The following is a 19,236-nucleotide window of genomic DNA, read 5'->3' as shown; positions in this document are numbered from 1 at the left end:
ATTCTGACTACAAAACGGCTAAAAATCCATACTTTCATCCAAAATTAATATAGTCCTCAAGGCTTAACATCATGGGCATTAAGGACTTATGACACTAGGCAACGCATTTAGATGCTTCACACAGGATTATAAATAAAGACACAAACAGTGTGAGCTCTTTATAAGCATAAACAAAATGAAGGGAACTTTTTCCTCCAGTGTTTGACAGTCACATATTCCACTTTGCAATAATGTGCAAAAAAGTCAACCCCTTCCAGTGGGAGAAGTGAATTTGAGGTCTGGAGAAACAACCCATTTTAGTGGAAGTAATGACGCTACAAAAGAAGGCAAGCATATCTTAGAAGTAATTTTGCAGAGCGAAGGAAAAGTAGTGTGATAGAACACTGAACTTACCTCAACAGAGTTAAATAACGATTCAATATCACTCACAAACTCTTCAATCTTCATTGACTTTTCTTCTACTGCTATTAGCAATTCACTTAAATGATCCTGAAATTTAAAATGTTTCAGTAGCATAAGTATGTTATTTTATAAAGTTTTCACACACAACTTATTTTAGGTGAGTATTCCTGTATTGCCATGAGCCACCATTAGAATAATTGCTAAATTAAGTCCAAGTATCGCCCTGGCTACAAAGACAAACACAGAAATAACAACTGGAACAGTCACAAAACTGTTTTCAAACCAAAAAAAGTGAGGTCAGTTCGACAAGGTGCTGAGTGTCTATACAAGTCGTTGAACATCACGAATTCCAATGCAGCTTTGCTAGAGACTGAGGGTACTCAGAGCCTCATGAAGGTCCTCAAGACATAGCAAGAACAAGTCGATAAAAAGGAAGATAATGCAGGTAATTATGAGGCTAATAGACTACACAGTGTCATGATTTTTTTAAATTAGAATTGTAAAGATATTTCCTATAAACCAGAATTCATCAAAATCACTCATTGAATTAGATGTGGAAGTAAAAGCAGTCCAAGGGACAACAGGCATCAGAGATGACTCAGAGATTTTTCTTAATCCTTCTTGACCTTTTGTGAAAGAAAGCTGGCCATCTGCTCAGGTGCAATTTATAAAAATACTTAGTTTTAATTAGCTGGCATAAATCTAAAAGAAAGGTTAACTTTCTTTGGTAACAGCTTCCTATTATGGCAAACTTCTACAGCTAGTTCTGTTGAAAGCTAGCATATCACTTTCCATTAATTATAAATGTCACATTGGACTGTATAATTGAAAGCTCGCTTTATAAATATTCAGGGCCAATCACCAAGATTCGGAGGCAAACTTCTGTTTGACAAGATAACCTACAAAATCTGACAGACGCCATCCATAGTTCATTTCATTTACTGTGAAGCTATGTTCCTACAGTTAAAATCCAGGTGACAAGCACTTTGCAGTCTTAATGTTTTCTCAGTAATTATACAGAAGTAACAAGAAACGTACAAATACCATCCCAGAGTAACCTGAGCCCCGAGTGCTGGAAATCATGTGAAGCCAAACCTGTGTTGTGGCCAGATTTAATACTGGCTTCATGTCCATGCTTCACAGCCAGGAGTGGTATCATGGGATGTTTATTTGTGTGTTAACTTGACTTGCTTCAATGCAGGTACATTCAAGGGACGGCTGGGGTCTGTGACTTTCTTCCTGACTTACTGGTGGCTAATTATCACTTCGAAGTCAAGCACGAATGGCCATATATAAAAAGCAACCCTGCTGTCATACATCCACACACCATGGAGACAGTTTGTAAATACTGATATTTGAAACTGCCACATTGACTCCTCCTACTTTTAATTTATCTTTTTTGCATATGAGTTAACATAAAGATAACATAAATACCATTGATACAAGCCCTTCTGGAATTTGAAATTACACAAAATCTGTACTACCCTCAACCAAACATGTGCCAGGAAAGAGACCTCACCTTTCAGATACTGGTGTGAAACTAAATAGCTGGTAACCAAGAAAGGAACATCTGTATACTTGTACATGAACAAATGTGATATGGGAACTGTTAGACATCACACGCATCCTGTTTTCACAAGCAGAACTGCAATTTAATGAAGAATAGCTTCCACAGAAACTAAAGCATTTTCACTAATATTGATAGCAAAGGACTAGGTTACTGAAATGGACGGCATTTTTGTATATCTTTTAGAGTGGTACGGCTTAGAGATAGTGGGAAGAAGCAGGACTTGCTAAACTCTTACCTGCGCTACAGCTAAACCACTTTTGGCACAGATGAACATGAACAGACCAGAAAATGAGGACGGCATTTCAACAAACCTGTGTGGTGTAAACTGTGTAACTCATCTAACAACTCCAGCACATGTAACTGGGACAGGGAACACTCTATGATGATACCAGTCCCCACATATGGATGTTTCTGTATGTTGTCAAGTGAAATGAGTTGCTATTATTAAAATTTTCTTTTCATAGAAACAACACTCATCCTATTTCTCCCCCTACACATACAAACCAGAACAAACTTACACAGGTGAGAAGGCTGAAAGATGGAAAGTCTGGTAACAGGTACATATAAACAAGGTCATTCAAACTTCTGAACAAATATAAATATCAACTTAGCAAGCCTAGGGCTCTAAAGAATACCTTAATAAGACAGTCTCCCTTCAAGATCTCTAATAGTTGTTTAGGAATAGGTTCTATTTTATAGATACTGTTACTTAGCCTCCGGACAACTCTCTGAAGCCGCTCCCCTGACAACACAGGAGGTCTGGAGAAATTAGCCTCAGTAGCTCCTTCCCTCACCCAAATTAATTCTCACCTTCATCTTGGTTGCAGCATCATCTAGTGTTGTGACTTCATGGTCTTTATGTTCTCCAAAAAGCTTGTCAATAGCAGATATTGGGCATTTGCAGTGGTAACAATATGTGTCTGCTTGTGCTTTCTTCAGTTCTCTTTGTGGGCTCTCTACTTGAGGAATGTTTCTTGGTGATTTTTCAGGATACATCACCACAAAGCCTGAATCTTCAAGCTCAACAGGTGTTCTTTGCTCTGGCTCATTAACAAATTCATAACTATCACCAGCATGCTCAAAAGAGTCCCTGTCTTCAAATAATAGCTCCTCGTGTGTTAATTGAGATGATATTTCATCTTGCAAAAGTTCTTCTTGTGTAATCACATCATAGTCCATTGACTCAGCAAAATCTTCATAAACATGAGGGTGCTGCTCCTCTCTTTGCGAGTGTGGCTTCTCTGTTTGCTGAATGGTAGGCACACTGGAAAGATTTTCCTGACTATACTGATCATCTTCACTGTCTTCAACAGGAGCCCTGACATATGGGACATATTTTTCCATTTGAGGAACTGCTGTTATGTCATGTTGTTCTTCCTGCTTATTACCAGCTTCTTGATATGCAGCTCCCTGATAATCCACTAGTTGACTATATGCTTGATGACTTGATTGCTCTGGTAACTCCTCAGTTGTTTCTACAGGTACATTTTCTTCTTCTCTTTGTTCAGCAGTTTCAGTTCTTGCACCTGAAAGAATTACTTTGCTTCCAAAAGGAATGGCATGCATTGGTTTACAAATTGTTGCTTGAATGTCACTGTCAACTTGGACTTTCTCGCTCTCCACAACACCTCTTTCTGGCAGAACCTCAGTTCTGACACGTTGAACATCACCAGACCACTGCTTGTGTTTGTCCTCTGGTCTTTGAAATGAAATTCCTCCACTAAAGGACTCATCCTCTGGTATCTGATCCTTTTGAGGCCCTATGGCCTTACTTGGAATTTCATCTTTAAGAATGTATTTTTCAAAATATATTCCCATTCCATCATCTGTGTCTGAATTTCTACTAGGCAAAGATGCATTAGAATTACCACTTTCCTCATCAGAGGGAGTCTCATCCTTTGTCTTTTCTCCTACTGCTTCTGCATAGAGGTCCTTGTATAGAAATGACAGAGCAGGTGGCTCCTCTAGAAGCTCTGGATTAACTGGAGCAACAGTGGTAGGGAACAACAGAGATCGTTCCAGCACTCCTTCTTCTGAATCAAAGAGTGGGGTCCCTGGTGACTTCCGTTCATCTTCCACATTTGTAACCTTTTTACTGCTACTATCAATTGATTTCTGCAGAGGTAAAGGTTTTGGAGCATCTGCGTAGGACTGCATTTTGCTTTCCTCTTTCACAGTACCATAAAAGACTTCATCCAGATCCTCAAGTAAGGAAAACTCTTCTTCCAAAGTATCTACCTCAGTGCTTTCTTTAAAAGATGTGGCTTCTTCCACAGGTGCATTGGGATCTTCTGTCACAGGAAACAATGAACTTGGTCTTTCAAAATGTGGCTTAATCGGGGATTTGTCATCAATCAATGTATATTTTTCAAAATAATCCATATCGGCCGTACCATTATTAGGATCCAACACTGCATAATTATTGTTTCCTGGCAACACAGGATTTTCTTGTTGTGTTTCTCCAGTTTCCTCAACATCATCATTTTTGACCAATTCTTTTACTTCATGGTGTGCAGGCTTTTCCAACACTGAGCTTTCTGAAATTTCTGCAGTTGTTCCAGAAGCTAGGTCTCTATCGCCGTCATCAGCTAATTTTCTTTTAAATGAAGGATTTGTTTCCAAGTATTCTAGTTTGTCTGGCATGTGTTTACTTTCTTCTTGATCAACAGAAGAAATATGTATAGGAGCATGAATATTGAGTATTTCATAACCTTCTGAAATTATATTAAATAGATCTTTTTGTTCAGTAGTTTCTGGAGCATGCTGACTCTCTTCTACAGAGCTTGCATGTTCCATTTCTTCCTCTTCCTCTCTCAGGTAATGTTCAGGCACTTCAGACACTTTGTCTACCTCTGGATGTTGCATTGCTTCTATTTTTGTAGGGTTTCCAATGCTAGTTTCACACTCTGGAACTTTGTCTGGACCTGGATTATCTCCTACCAGAGATAGTAAATCATACCTTTGCATTCTGTGACTAGTGTCTGAGGACATTCTGTGTGAAATTTCACTTGGCACTGAATCAGAAACTTTAAACATATGTTCTTTGTTCTCTGTAGCAGCATGAACTGTAAATTCTGTGCAACTTCCAGCTGGGAATCGTTTTGATCCAAAATCAGAATCTTCATTTTCAGAAAGCTGAATTCCTTGCCTGTCTACTTCTGCAGCTCTTATTGGACTAACTGAGCGAGCTTTCACCTCTTCTGCCAGCCAGCTAGCTAGCCCAAAAGATGGAATATTTGGATTCTGCTTTTCATCAGAACCAGAGCTAACAGACTTAATCTCTGCTGAAGAAAGGCTGCCCTGTTCATCAGAATAATGCTGAGGTTTGTGTGTCACAGTTTCATAAACAAGATCTGATGAATTGGCTCCCAGATGCTCTAAGGATGTATGTTTTTGGTCTGCAAAATATTGCTGCATTTCACATCTATCCTTTCCTTCAGTATAAATGCCTGAAACTATGTTACCTTGCTTTCCAAGCATGCCTGCTACATTGGATAAAGATAATGAAATATTTTTTTCCTCTTCACCATCAGTGAAAGCCACAGATACTGACTTTTCAGGTAGTGTATGAAAAGGTACAAATGAATCTGATGACACTGCTTGCTGGTCTGCTACAGCAATCACCTTTGAATCTGTGGTTACCCACCTTGGCACTGTCTGCACATCAGGTTGCATTTCTTGCTTATCCTGCTCAGTAGTGAATTTGGGGGGACTTCTGAGATGCTCTGATGACAAATACTTTGTGTCCAACAAACGATCTTGAGATTCTTGCTCACTTCGGTCTTCTGTGTGTGTCAGAGGCATATTCTCCAATGGCACTGTCTTCAACCTTGCTGTTTTAGGTGAACAGAGCTGAATTTTTTGCAATTCTCTTTCATCATGTGGTGGAATTACATGCTTACACTCTGATTGTGCAGACTGGGGAATAAGTGGCTTCATGCTTTGCTTTTCTTGTTCAGCAAGAGACCATGCGGGAACCAAATACTCAGAGGCTCGTTTTGAATAAGGCAGAATTTCTTGCTGACATGTTTCATCAGCTGAATAAAATGGAACTGAAGGTTCAGACTCCAGTTTTGAAGGTACAGTGAAATAATCCTGACTTTCTAGAGTTTCTGCTTTTTCTGTAGAATATGATAATTTCAATTGTTCAGATTCTAATTGTGTAGCTGTATGGAAGTAATGTGGAGTCTGTTCTCTCTCTGTTTCAGGTAAAATTACATGTTCAGACTCTGACTGTGCAGCCACAGGCAAATGTAGATGATTTTTTGTATTATCTGCTTCTTTTCCTGCAAAGAAGGAACCTGACTCAGGCTGGGCAGTTTCTGAGTGCTCTGTTTTACAGTGGGTGTAAGATAAACCTAAGTGCTCGGGGGACAGGCCTCCAGTTACAGGTGAAGACGCTGGACTTCCTTCTGGTTTTGTTTCAGAGACAGAATGTGGAACACCCAAAGGTACAGACACTGTTTGTTCACTAAGAGATGAATATGGTTGAATTTTTTGGCTCTCTGCTTCTTCAGTGGAAAAGGATAAATTTTGTTTTCCAGTTTCCAACTGAGCAGTTAAAGATGAAGTAGGCCCAGTTTCTCTCTTCTCTGAATGTCCTGCTCTCAGCGGGGCTGTTTCGTGCTTTTCTGCTTTGTCAGTAGGACTTAATAAATCTGATTGTTCAAAGCCTGGATGTGCAGTTTCCTGCTCCTCGGTCCCACCAAAAGTGTATGATACAGAAGGTGTTTCTGGTTGCCCTGTTTCAACAACAGAGTACTGCAAATTAATGCACGGCAGTTCAGGTTGGGCCCCATCCCTCCATTCTGTTTCACCCGTGCGACATGATGTCTCTGGATGATTCAGCTGGTCAGTCTGTGGTTGCTCTGCTTTGCCATAGGAGTACAATAAATCTGGTGGTTTCATTCCACAAGTCTGTGCTTTGCCAAGAGAATATGACAAATCTGGATGTCTTGGTTTTAGTTGTTCTGGTTGCAAGTGCTGTGATTTTCCTGTGGAATACGAAAAATCAGAAGGCTCGAACCCTGCTTGTGCAGTTTCCTGGCTTTCTGTTTTGCCAAGTGAATGTGATATATCTAGTTGCACTAAGTCTAACTGTGAAGCTGGTTTCTGCTCTTCTTCACCAAAGGAGTGCAAAAAGCCAGGCTGGGCCATTCCTTTTTCCTCTAGTTTGCTAAAGGACTCCAGAAGCTCTGGCTGTTGCAGTACTTCTTGGGCAGGTTGTGAGTGCTCTGATTTGCCAGCTGGATAGGATAAATCCATTTCTTCCACCTCTGGTTGTTCAATTTCATTGTGCTTTTGTCGATCAACAGAATGTGACAAACCTGGGTAGTTTGATTTCTGATGTGAATCTTCCTCCTCTATTTCTCTAACAGGGTAAGACAGCTGCAGATGTCGCAACTCTGGCAGTACCATTTCTTGTTCTCTTTTGCCAGAAGAATACAACAAACCTGTATGTTCCAGTTCACCTTGCACAGCTTGCATTTCGTCTGTTTTACCAAGAGTGTATGTTAAATCTTGTTGCCCTAAGTCCATTTGTGTTGCTTGTTGTGGCAGGGTTTCACAAATGGAATATGATAAACTGGGAAGTTTCCACTCTGGATGTGCCATTCCTTGTTTTTCGGTTTTTCCAATGGGATAGGGTATTACAGGCTGTTCTGATTTCTGTTGTGTAGCCAGTGGTTGCTCTACTTTGTCACTGGAATATGACAAATCTGGATGCTCAACCTCTGGTTGTGCTGTTCCTTGCTGTTCTTTTTCGCCAGTGAAATGCAGCAAGTCCTGATGCTCTGCTTCCACTTGAACAGTGTGTGGTTGCTCTGTCTTCCCAGGGCAAGATGATAAACCTGGTTGTCCTACACCAAGTTGTGTCATTTCTTGTTGTGGTGTTTTATCAGTGGAATATGATAAATCTGAATGCTCCAACTCTTGTTTTGCCATTTCTTGTTGCTCTTTTTTGCCAGAGGGATACAAGAAGTCCAGGAATTCCCCTTCCAGTGGGGCTCTACTTAGCTGCTCTGCTGTGCCATGAGAACTTGAAAACATTGGCTGTTCCAATTTCAGTTGTACTGTTTCCTCTGGATGTAATGTATAGCTTCCTCTCTCCTGTTTGACTTCTAGTTGCGCACTTTGTTTTTCTTCACTAACAGAAGAGGACAAATTCAAGTGTGGTACTTTGTCTATGGCATCCGAGACATCTGGATATTCAGACTCCAGTGGAGCAGCCCATGATGGCTTTGTTTTGACAAAAGAACGCAACAAATTGTGTTCTTCCAACTCTGGCTGTGTTGTTTTATGAGATTCTGCTGTGCCAATAGAGAATGACAAATCTGCATATTCTGATTTAGCTTGGGAATTTTGCAGTCCTTCTGTTTTCCCCAGAACACCCTGCAGCTCAGGGTGTTTTACTTGCATTCCTCCACCTTCCCAATGCTCTTCTTTGCCGAGAGATGATGAAAAATAAGCTGGCTGTTCCTGCTGTGGTTGAATGTTTTCTTCTTGTTGTACTGTGCCAGTGGAATGCAATAAATCCGGATAGTCCAAATCCACTTCAGCAACTTGAGGTTGCTGTGTTTCACCAATTGAACATGATAAATCCATTATTTTTGCCTCTGGTTGTATGACGTCACGGTGTTCTAATCTGTCAGCAGATAAATCTGAATGGTTTGATTTCACATGTGCAGTTTCTTGTTCTGCTTCACTAACAGAATAAGATAACTCTGAATGTCCCAATTCTGGCTGTGATTTCTTGCCTTGTGCAGCTTTTTTGAAAGAATGCGAGAAGCCTGCCTGCTCCTCTTGAGCAGTTTGTACTTGTTCTGTTTTGCCAGGCCAAGACAACAGATCTGTTTTTCCTGACACCAGTTGTGTAGCTTCTTGTGTTTGTGTTTTATGGATGGAATATGATAAATCAGGATGCTTTGGCTCTGGTTTTGCCATTTCTCTTTGCTCCCCTTTTCCACTATGAGATGATGCATCTGGAGCTCCTAATTTCTCTTTTGCAGCTTGTGGATGCTCTGCTCTGCTGACAGACTGTCCCCCATTAGGGTGTCCCAAGGTTGTGTGCTCCATCCCTTGCTGCCACACTTTGTCAGTGGGGGATGCCCAGTCTGTGTGGCCCAGCTCCAGCTCCGCAGGTGGGAGTTGCTCTCTTTTGTCATGAACGTACAACACATCTGGCTGTTCCAACCCCAGTTGGGTCGTTTCCTGCAGTTTGTTGAGGGAACTTGCTAGACCAGGGTGTTTGGGTTTCAGCTGTGTAGTTTGTACTTCTCCTGCTTTGAAAACAGAATAAGGCAAGTCAGGATGTCCCTGCTCTAGTTCTGCCATTTCTTCTTCTTCTTCTGCCGTACCCACAGAATGGGCCAAATATGGAGTTCCCACTTCTGGCTGAATCATCTTCTGTTCTGCTTTTCCAAGGGGGTAGGTTTGCTCTGTTTCTTGTACTTTTTGTCGCATCTCTGCATTGTCCAGAGGATATACCACATCAGTGTGCTCTGCCTCTGGTGGGGCCATTTCATCATCTGGCCTGTCAACAGAAAATGATAAATCTGGTTGTTTCAAGTCCGTATGCACATGTTTTAATCGCTCTATTTTACCAGGAGAATGTGATAACTTTTCTTGCTCTAACTGCTGGTTTGTGGTTTGCTGCTGCTTTTCTCTGCCAACAGAAATTTTTCTGTGTTTCTGATCCAACAGTACTAATTCTTGTTGGTTTGTCTTGTCAGTGGAATGTGACAAATCAGGATGCTTCATTTCCCATGTTGCAATTTCCGGCTCATTTGCTTTGCCAGACGAATATGTCAAATCTGGATGTTTTGACTCTATTTGTGCAGTTGCTGGAGAAGCTCTTTTTCTGGCCAATTTAGGCAATTCTTGATGTTTAGACTCAAACTCTTGGCTTCCTTGTTCTTTACCTTTACCAAAGGAAAATGTTAAATCTGAGTATTTTGAATCCAATTGTGAAGTTTCTTGCTGGTTTCTTTGGCCACCAGAACATGACGAATTTGGGTATTTAGATTCCACTTCCATACTTTCATCTTGTGCTGCTTCACCCAGGGCTCCTGGTGAATCCAAATGTTCTGATTGTTGTTGTGTTTCTTCCATGGAGCATGAGAGCTCTGGACGTCCCGACTCCTGCTCTAAGATATCACCTGGCTTTGCTTCACCACTGTCGCATGAAAAATCTGGACGTTCCATCACCAGTGGTGCAGTTTCTTGTTGCTTCAAACAAAATGGTAAGGTTGGATGTTTCAACGTTTTTTGTTGTTGTGCTTCATGAAAGAAATATGACAGATCTGGATATTCTGAACTCACTTCCATTTCCAGTGCAGCCTCTTTGCCACTGGAAGATGGCGAAAATGTTTGCTCCAGCTCTGGCTGTACTATTTCTTGTTGCTCTGTTTTGCCAGTAAAACATGAGAGGAATGGTTGCTCTGATTTGTGTTGTGTCATTGCCTCGTGCATTTCTGTACTTACATAAAATGTCTCTTCTGGATATGCTGGCTCTGTTTGCATTTCTTCTTGCATTCGTTCATTGAAAGAATATGGCAAAGACGGATGCATGAACTCTGGTTGAGCTATTTCTTGCTGTGCCAAATTAATTTGGTCTATGGCCTGTGGCTCTTCTTTCCCCTCTTCTGACAAATCTGAATACTTCATTTCTATTTGCATAGCTTTTTGTTGGGCCGTTTCCTGCTGTTCCAGCTCTCTTTGTACTGTATCTTGTTCCGTTCTGCCAAAGGAATATGATATATCTGGCTGGGCCACATCCAATGGTGGTGTTTCCTGTTGCTGACCACCAGCAGTGGAAGAGGAGGGAAGCGACTGTGACTGCGACTGCTCCATTTGTGCCATTTCCCAGGGCTTTGCTCTGTCAATTGAATGTGAGGACTCCAAAGATCCTGGCTCTGTTCCTTCTTGCATTACTTCTCCAGTGGTAAATGAGAAATCCCTATTTTCTGAAGCTAGTTGTACATTTTTATGTTGCTCTGCTTCACCAATGAAACATGATGGCTCTGGACCTTCTAAGTCTCTTTGTACAGCTTCTTGCACTGTTTCTCCGAGTGAGTATGGTGAATCTGCTTGTTCCATCTTTGGTTGCAGTATTTCCTGTTGTTCTGTTCTGCCAGTGGAATATGATGTCTCTGGCTGTTCTGCCCTCATCTGTAAAGTTTTATGTTCTTTTCCAGTAGAATATGACAAAACTGGATGCTCTGACTGCAGTTGAGTAACTTTTCCTTGCACTCCTTTGGCACAGGAATACAGGCTGCCTTCAGGCCTTGAATCCTGCTGTACAGGCTGCAGCTGTTCTCCTTTGTCACCAAAATACGACATAAGAGAATGGTCCAAATCTGCTTGTGCCAATTCTTGCTGCTTTGTTTTATTTGTGGGATATGGTGAATCTGAGTGTGCTGTTTCCAGATATCCAGTTTGCTGTGTCTCAGCTCTTCTGGTGGAATCAAATATATCCAGATGCACCAACTGGAGTTCTGTAGTGTTTTCTTTCTCTGCGTCTTCCACCAAACATGATAAATCTGAAGGTACCAGTGCAAGCTGTGCTATTTCTTCTTGCTGGGCTTCTTCAGGAGAATAAGACTCTGGCTGCTCCAGTTTAAGAGGAACAGACTTTTGTTTTTCTGTTTCTTCCCTGGAAAGTAAGACCTCCTGATGTTCCATTTCCAGCTGTGCACTTTCCGATTCTTCCACTTTTTCCCTGGAAAAAGAAAAGTCTGGATGCTCCATCTCCAGCTGTGCATTCTCTGATTCTACTATTTCTTCTCTAGAATATGAGAAATCTGGGTGCTTCATCTTCAGTTGTACACTTTCTGATTCTCCAATTTCTTTGCTGGAATATGAGACATCTGGATGTTCTGTCTCCAGTTTTGCACTTTCTGATTCCTCCATATCTTCCCTGGAAAAAGAAAAGTCTGGATGCTCCATCTCCAGCTGTGCACTCTCTGATTCTTCTGTTTCTTCCTTGGAAAAAAATTCTGGTTGCTTTTTCTCCAGTTGTGAACTCTCTGATTCCTCTGTTTCTTCCATGGAATACAAGAAATCTGGCTGCTCTGTCTCCAGTTGGGTGCTCTCTGTTTCTTCCTTGGAATATGAGAAATCTAGATGCTCTCTCTCCAGCTGTGCACTTTCTGATTCCTCCACTTCTTGCCTGGAAAAAGAGAAATCTGGATGCTCCAGCTGTGCACTCTCTGATTCTAGCATTTCCTCTCTGGTATATGAGAAATCTGGTTGCTCCATCTCCAGCTTTGCACTTTCTGATTCCTCCATATCTTCCCTGGAAAAAGAAAAGTCTGGATGCTCCATCTCCAGCTGTGCACTCTCTGATTCTTCTGTTTCTTCCTTGGAAAAAATTTCTGGATGCTCCCTCTCCAGCTGTGCACTCTCTGATTCCTCTGTTTCTTCCATGGAATACAAGAAATCTGGCTGCTCTGTCTCCAGTTGGGTGCTCTCCAACTCCTCTGTTTCTTCCTTGGAATATGAGAAATCTAGATGCTCTCTCTCCAGCTGTGCACTTTCCGATTTCTCCACTTCTTGCCTGGAAAAAGAGAAATCTGGATGCTCCACCTCCAGCTGTGCACTTTTCGATTCTTCCATATCTTCCCTGGAAAAAGAAAAGTCTGGATGTTTCATCTCCAGCTGTGCACTCTCTGATTCTTCTGTTTGTTCCTCGGAAGAGAATTCTGGATGGTCTGTCTCCAGTTGGACACTCTCCAATTCTTTCATGGAAAAAAGCAATTCTGGATATTCTGTCTCCAGTTTTGTACTCTCCGATTCCTCTCTTTCTTCCTTGGAATATGATAAATCTGGGTGCTTGGTCTCCAGTTGCACACTCTCCAATTCCTCCATTTCTCCCCTGGCATACGAGAAATCTGGATGTTCTGTGTCCAGTTGTGCACTTCCTGGTTCCTCCATTTCTTCCCTGGAAAAAGAAAAGTCTGGATGCTCCATCTCCATCTGTGCACCCTCCAATTCCTCTGTTTCTTCCTTGGAAAAAGAGAAGTCCAGATGCTGTGTCTCCATCTGTGTTCTCTCTGATTCCCCAATTTCTTTGCTGGAATATGAGAAATCTGCATGCTCCATCTCCATTTGTGCACTCTCTGATTGTTTGTTTTTTTCAATGGAAAAATCAGAGTGACCCAAACATACTGCTTTATTTATAGCTGAAGTTTTCTGAGTTTCTTCTGTTTCTGTGCGAATAGGATATGAAATGCTGAAATATTTAGAATCTACCTTTTCAGGAATAGGTAAATTTAGTTTAATTCCTTGCTCCTCTGTTTCCTGAAGGGAGGAGGAAAAGTCTTGTTTGGACTTTGTTTGCTTCTCTAAGTGAACATTTTGGGTTTCCAGTGGTGGGATCTTTTGATTCTCTTTTTTGTTAGCAGAATGCAGTAGACCTGAAGGCCCAGTTTCCGACAGTGCAGTTGTTGTTGAGTGACACTCTGTCCATTGCTTCTCTGTTTCACCTACAGAATGTGGTAAAAGCACGTGTTCAGGCTCAGATTGTGCAGTTTCTGATGACTGAGGAATAATATCCCCCTGTCTTGTTTCAGACAGAGCAGAATATTTGGATTTAGCTGATGGAACATTAGGTAAGTAAGACTGAACTGTTGACTTCTGTGCTTCCCTCTCAGGATGTTCTGACATGGGTGCTGTAGGCAAAATAGGTTGGGTACTCTGTCTATCTATCTCATTAACAAACCCTGCTGAAACAGACTGTGGTGCAGAATTGGGCTGAACTTCCTGCTCCTTTGGTTCATCCAGATGATCTGATCCTGTCAGCATGGATTGGTCTGGTTTCTTGAGCACTTGTTTCTCTGATTTATCATGAGACTCTAATGAAATGGAGGTTGTTAGCTCTGTTATTGAGGTTTTGGCCACAGGTGAATAACTTTGCTGCTTTCTGGCTTCTTCAGGAGGGCAGGACTTCAGTGAATGTCCCAATACCTGATTTAGAGTCTCCAAAAGAGATTGTCTGTCTTTTCTCTCTTCATGTTGAAGAGTTGTTTCTGCACCAAATCTTGAAAATCTGCTTGGTTTATCTTTCATTTTAATAGGTTTAATATTTTCAGATGAAACATCATCTTTATTAGTAAGTCGTTTTTCAAGAGATGGTGGTGGTGAAGAATAGCCTTCATTTTCAAGTGCTGTGGGTTGTTGTCTTTGCTCCCTTCTCTCTGATGGTGTTTCAAGATTTCTATTTCTTACTCTCTTGAAAGCTTTTGGATGTGTTGCTTCTGAAAATGAACTGAACTTCTGCAATCTTTCTTTTACTGATGTTTCAAGGAACTCTTCAGAATCTCCTGAAACTGAGCCACTTCTCTGGATTCTGGTTTTCTCCAATGTTTCAGGAGCTGGACCAGTTCCTCCAAAAATTGAGTTGAACAGCTGGATTCTAGCTTGTACTGGTCCTCCAAGGACTGGCCCTACTTTTCTCAGCCTACTCTCTCTAAATATTGATCTTATTGGAGCACGTTTTACTGGCTCTTCTGCGATGTTTTCTAGATCTTCTTTGTCATCCAGCATTTCCTCATCTGTGTCTTGTGCTTCCACCTGTTCAACGTTCAACACAGAGGCCTGCACATCTCCTAGAACAGTTCTTGGTTCTTGCCTCTGCATTCCAGAAGAGTCACGTTTTTTAGTGCCCTGACGTCCCTTCATACTTGTAGCCATCGGCACCCTACCTGAAGATTTGTGCTTCCTTTTCCGAATGATCTTACCTTCATTCATAATAAAGATAACTTTTCCTGGAGGAGAACCTACTGGTGAACTTTCCATACTGTAAAGATCAGAAGTTGTACTAGTTTCTGAGGTCCAAGGAGTAGAACATCTGCTTGAGCTTGTTTCCCAGGTTATTCCACTGTCTTCACTTTGAACTGTTACCATAGAAAAGGAAGGGTTAGTCATGATGTACTGCAGCTTGGGTTTCACATCTTCACTTTGGATAAGATCTTTTAAACTAAAAACAAAAAGAGCAAAAGAAAAATAAAAAGATGTGAAAAACCACACAAATCAAATTATTGCAGTAAAATCCAAACATTTACATTAAAGCAAAAATACTTTTCGAGTTGTAAAAATATTGCATTTGCATAATTTTTGAAACACAAGCATAAGCAAAGTCATATTTCATCTGACATCTATTTTAGATAAATTTTTGTAAACCTGCGTGTTGCAAGGTTAGTTCAATGAAGGGGAGGTGTTTAAATGCTCTTGATAATGCAGGAAAACCAGTCTTTGATCTGACCTTGTTTTGTCAGTATGAGATTCAGCTGATTCTGGGGCTATTCTCCAGTACGTGGTTATAATTTAAACCTTGCATTAAACACTTATAAGATACTGGCAATGTTTTAATAGCACCCACACTTGCTTTGCCCAAGTGTGAATGATTAATCAATGCTCAAATGAGCAGAGAATCTATCTGGTAGTTTGTTACTGTCTTCTCATACATTTCATCCTCTAAGCACTCTACGTATTTAACAAAGTAATGTAGAATACATTCAACAATAAAAGTATACTGAGCCCTCCCCAAACGAAATAACAATGTCTTATAAAGCTAACTTGAAAGCTGATGATATGTAACCAGTATACTACCATCTGCTGCAATCAAATATCTCCCAGTTAAAAAAAAAGGCTAGAGAAATGCTTTCTGGAAGATTTAGAAAAAGAAACAGTCTTAGAAATAAGAGTGTAAAGAATAGCAAAAGCAATAAAAAGACATAAAATTGTTTTTTTAAAAGGAGTATTTTTAGGGTTGCAATAGTTATTCCAAAAAAAAAGCATAGAAAAGGTAACAAAAACACTCAACGCCAATATTTCTTGAGTAGACAGTAGTTCATTTAGGCAAAGCATATTAGTAGCTGATGGAAAGAAAGGCAGACTATCTGCTGGCAAACACAGAGGCTTCAGTAGAGCAGAAGTGGTGAAGTCTCTGTCACTCCCATGGAAGGATGCAAACCTATGGCCACTCAACGTCCTACTTTCACTGAACAGAGGGAAGAGTCACTTCCCAGGTGATTAGGATAAAGCAGTTCTTCAGCAAGAGTGAAGAAACCTGGCTCCTGACCATGGGATCAGAGAAGCAGAATCCGTGTGACCAACTGCCACAGGCTGCGACCCAGCACCACGCAGGTGCCAGAGATGCTTGCAGGTTGCAGAGGTGGGGGGACCTCCCTGAGGAGCAGTCAGCATCACTCCAGAGGGTGCTGAGCACCTGGCAGAAGGCAGAGCTCTTTGAAGGAGGAGAAGAGGAAATCCTGAGGAGAGCCATAATCACTCCATCAAGCAAACTCTCTGAACTGTAAGGCTTTTGTAAAGGGCACTCAGCAAAACTGGCCAGCACCTGTTGGAAACAAAAAGTTAATCCTGACACTAGCAGTGCTGTCCTTACCTTCCCTTGATTTTGCTCTCCAGAGCACAGAACAAGCAGGGCTGCCCTCTGGACTGGCCCATGCTGAGGTCTACACAGACTGATGCACAGACCATCTCCTCTCCAATGTCCTTGGTGCTAACTGAAGACTGAAGTCATAGTGCAGAGCAACAGCCTGACCAGGCAGTGGTGGGACAAGATGGCATAAACGTCCAGTGATGGGGCTTAAAGCCAGTTGTGGTGACTGCGCTGGCCTGGAGACTGTGACTGGCAGGACAGCTTGGACTAAAGCCCACAATTCAAAGTGAGTCTGATACTGCAATACTAAATAATCACATCTTAGCCAAAAAAACCCCCAAACCCACGTCTCAAACAGATACAAACCTCAGGATGTACAGCTGATTATCTTGCTATAGTACTCTCTAGCAAGGGTAGCTCTATAAGGTAAGATTTACAGGCTGGAGGAAGAGGCAAAGCAAATCTACACCAGCTTTGCTGCTAGCTTTTCCTTTGTCAGTTTCTTGGCTTAGCATTAGGTTTACCTGGCCACAACAAACTAAACTAAAATAAAATAAATCAATAGCAATAGAACTAAGGAAGCTTTCGGGTCTTATTTGAATCCACAATAACAGATGACTAATTTTTTTTTTTACATTTTTCAACTTCTAAATCACCCTTTTATATTTTTAAACCTATTTTTCTGCACTGCCTGGTGTTATTAAATAAAACTCCATGTAGAACAGAGCAGCCCTTCCACTTCAGCTGATATTATTGAATATGAATAGGCTGCCCTGGCCCTGCCTATGCAAAAAGCTTGAATTATTCACATTACTGTCTCATTTCCAAGGTTGTGGTCACAGTCCATATTCCTCTACAGTGTGATGAGATGGTCCTTTGTATTTTTAAGACCAGAATGAAAGACACATAAGTCAAGCATTTCCTTCCAATATACTTCCAAATGTTGCCTTACCTTTGTATACAATTTGCACGCTGCACAGCAGTAGCTGAAAGACCCCTCTCTAGTTGGAGGAAGTGTCTGCCATTGTAAAAAGACATTTGCAATGTTTCAGTTCCATAAATGCAGATATGAACCCACTGACATCCAGGGAAAAAAGCCAGTGGTGCCTTTTTTCCATGTAGACATTTCACACCCAATCCTGTCAGCACATGTGCTGTCAGTTTGTTATTTCACTGCTAGGACATCGACTCAAACCTTTTATAATTCTTGAAGACACTGACAACTGGTTTTGTGCTTCCTGTCATAACAGCTCAAAACCAGATTTTTCTTATCATCTCCTTCTGCTTCTCTCAGCCCTCTGGTTCTCACTACGACTTCCATGCTGTGTCCACTGGGATTTCAGGTTTCTAGTCCAGCCCAACAGGCTGGGCACACGTTCCCTTATGTATCATACGAGGGAAGAGTTTTCACCTCCCCAGCTGCCAGACCAGTTGTGTTCAGGCATGCTGAGTGAGGTCTGTCCATCAGTGCTACGCCACCACCATTGCAGAGAAATACAGCCAGCCCAGCAGCTTTCTAAAATCTTCCAGGGCCTCCCTTCATCTGCTTCACATCAGACCTTGTCACTCCTGGTATCATCAAAATTTGTTGCCGTTCGCTGCATAACACCTCGTGAGCTGAAAACAACCCAGGTAAAATGATCAAGATGTCAGACTGTGGCAGTGGCCTTCGCTGACAAGATCATACACTCCCTGTAGGCCTACTTCAGCCCTGCAAGCACAGCGCAGGGGAGGTGGAAATCGGTATTGGCGAGCTTGCCCTCCCAGTTGAAGGAAATACTTTATTTTTCTGTGTTTGTGTTTTTGTTCTGTGCATTCCTGTAGTTTCTGCGTTTATCATGCTGCCCCTTTCCCCCTACAGCAATCAGTATGCTCAGCAAGGTCTCTGCTTATTGCTCTGAATTTCTTAGGGCTACAGCTCATCCATGTCCTTCTTCAGGAGGTTTGGGAGAATTATGAGCTACAGAAAGTCACTATTTTAAACCCAGCCTTTCACTTGTTAACCTTCTGCTGACTTCCTTCAGTGTTACTGATGGCCCTTCTGGCAACACAGTGGCTCACACATTTGTCCAAATTCAAATGAACAATTATCTAAAAGCAGTAAGATGGCTGCTTGCTCTGCTGCAAAGCTGATTTTTATTAAGAGTAGCTTGGAGCCAGGACCTGGGCCTATCTCACACATTTTGTTCTGTCCCTGATGCTTGCAAATGTCTGGGAAGGGACACAACCTGCTGCAGTGCCGGTCTCTTTTCCAGACAGCAGGTCATGGCATGGCCCGGTTGCATTGCTGGTCGCAGCTTCAGATGCTGCCTGAGAAACTGCAGCCCCTCTGTGCCCCAGAGCTCTGCCCTGCTCCTGCATCCTGGATTCTCACAGTACAGGCTATGGCAGGAGCACAAGGGTCGAATAAACGCTTCAGTCTGGGTGGGAGTCTTTCTCTACACAGTGATTTAATCACTTTGTTGAGACCTAAAAGGGAACTTCTTGAAGTCTAAGTGTTATTTTAGATGCAAACTGCAATGCAGACCTTTATCAAGGGCTCAGTCAGTATTATCTAAAGGGCTGAAGAGAAACAAAACACAGAGTGCCCGGTTGCTGCTGCCAGCTGGGGCTGGTATGGGCAGCGGAGTCACCAGCTGCACCGCTCCTTGCTGCAAGACCCCCACACCTCCACATTTTGCCCCGTTCAGCTGCTCCAGCCCCTGCCCTGCTGCACTCAAAATGGCTCACATGAGGCAATGGAAAGCCTCTGCTTCCCACCGGTCTGGCCTTGCCCACACGTGTGCCTGCCGCTGCCAGCGGCCGAACGGCCCTTCCAGCCCCTTCCACCCTGGCCCAAGGCAGGCACTGCCTCATCTAGGGA

The 19,236-nt window shown here is 42.0% G+C and overlaps 1 protein-coding gene across 1 annotated transcript in view; it reads right to left on the bottom strand.

The window, feature by feature from the left end:
- Window positions 1-19,236, bottom strand: part of CMYA5 (cardiomyopathy associated 5) — a 48,803-nt gene that overhangs the window by 26,014 nt on the left and 3,553 nt on the right. The window contains exons 3-8 of the mRNA XM_009706744.1: window positions 12,736-14,948; window positions 12,521-12,615; window positions 12,178-12,331; window positions 11,837-11,949; window positions 2,783-11,779; window positions 394-489 (exon numbers count right to left, since the gene is read on the bottom strand). Coding sequence (XP_009705046.1) covers window positions 394-489; window positions 2,783-11,779; window positions 11,837-11,949; window positions 12,178-12,331; window positions 12,521-12,615; window positions 12,736-14,948 — 11,668 coding nt within the window. The remainder of the gene's footprint in view (window positions 1-393; window positions 490-2,782; window positions 11,780-11,836; window positions 11,950-12,177; window positions 12,332-12,520; window positions 12,616-12,735; window positions 14,949-19,236) is intronic.

This window comes from Cariama cristata, unplaced genomic scaffold (genome assembly GCF_000690535.1).
Source record: "Cariama cristata isolate BGI_N322 unplaced genomic scaffold, ASM69053v1 scaffold21238, whole genome shotgun sequence".
NCBI classification, from domain to species: domain Eukaryota; kingdom Metazoa; phylum Chordata; class Aves; order Cariamiformes; family Cariamidae; genus Cariama; species Cariama cristata.
This window is presented reverse-complemented; position numbering and strand designations above follow the sequence as displayed.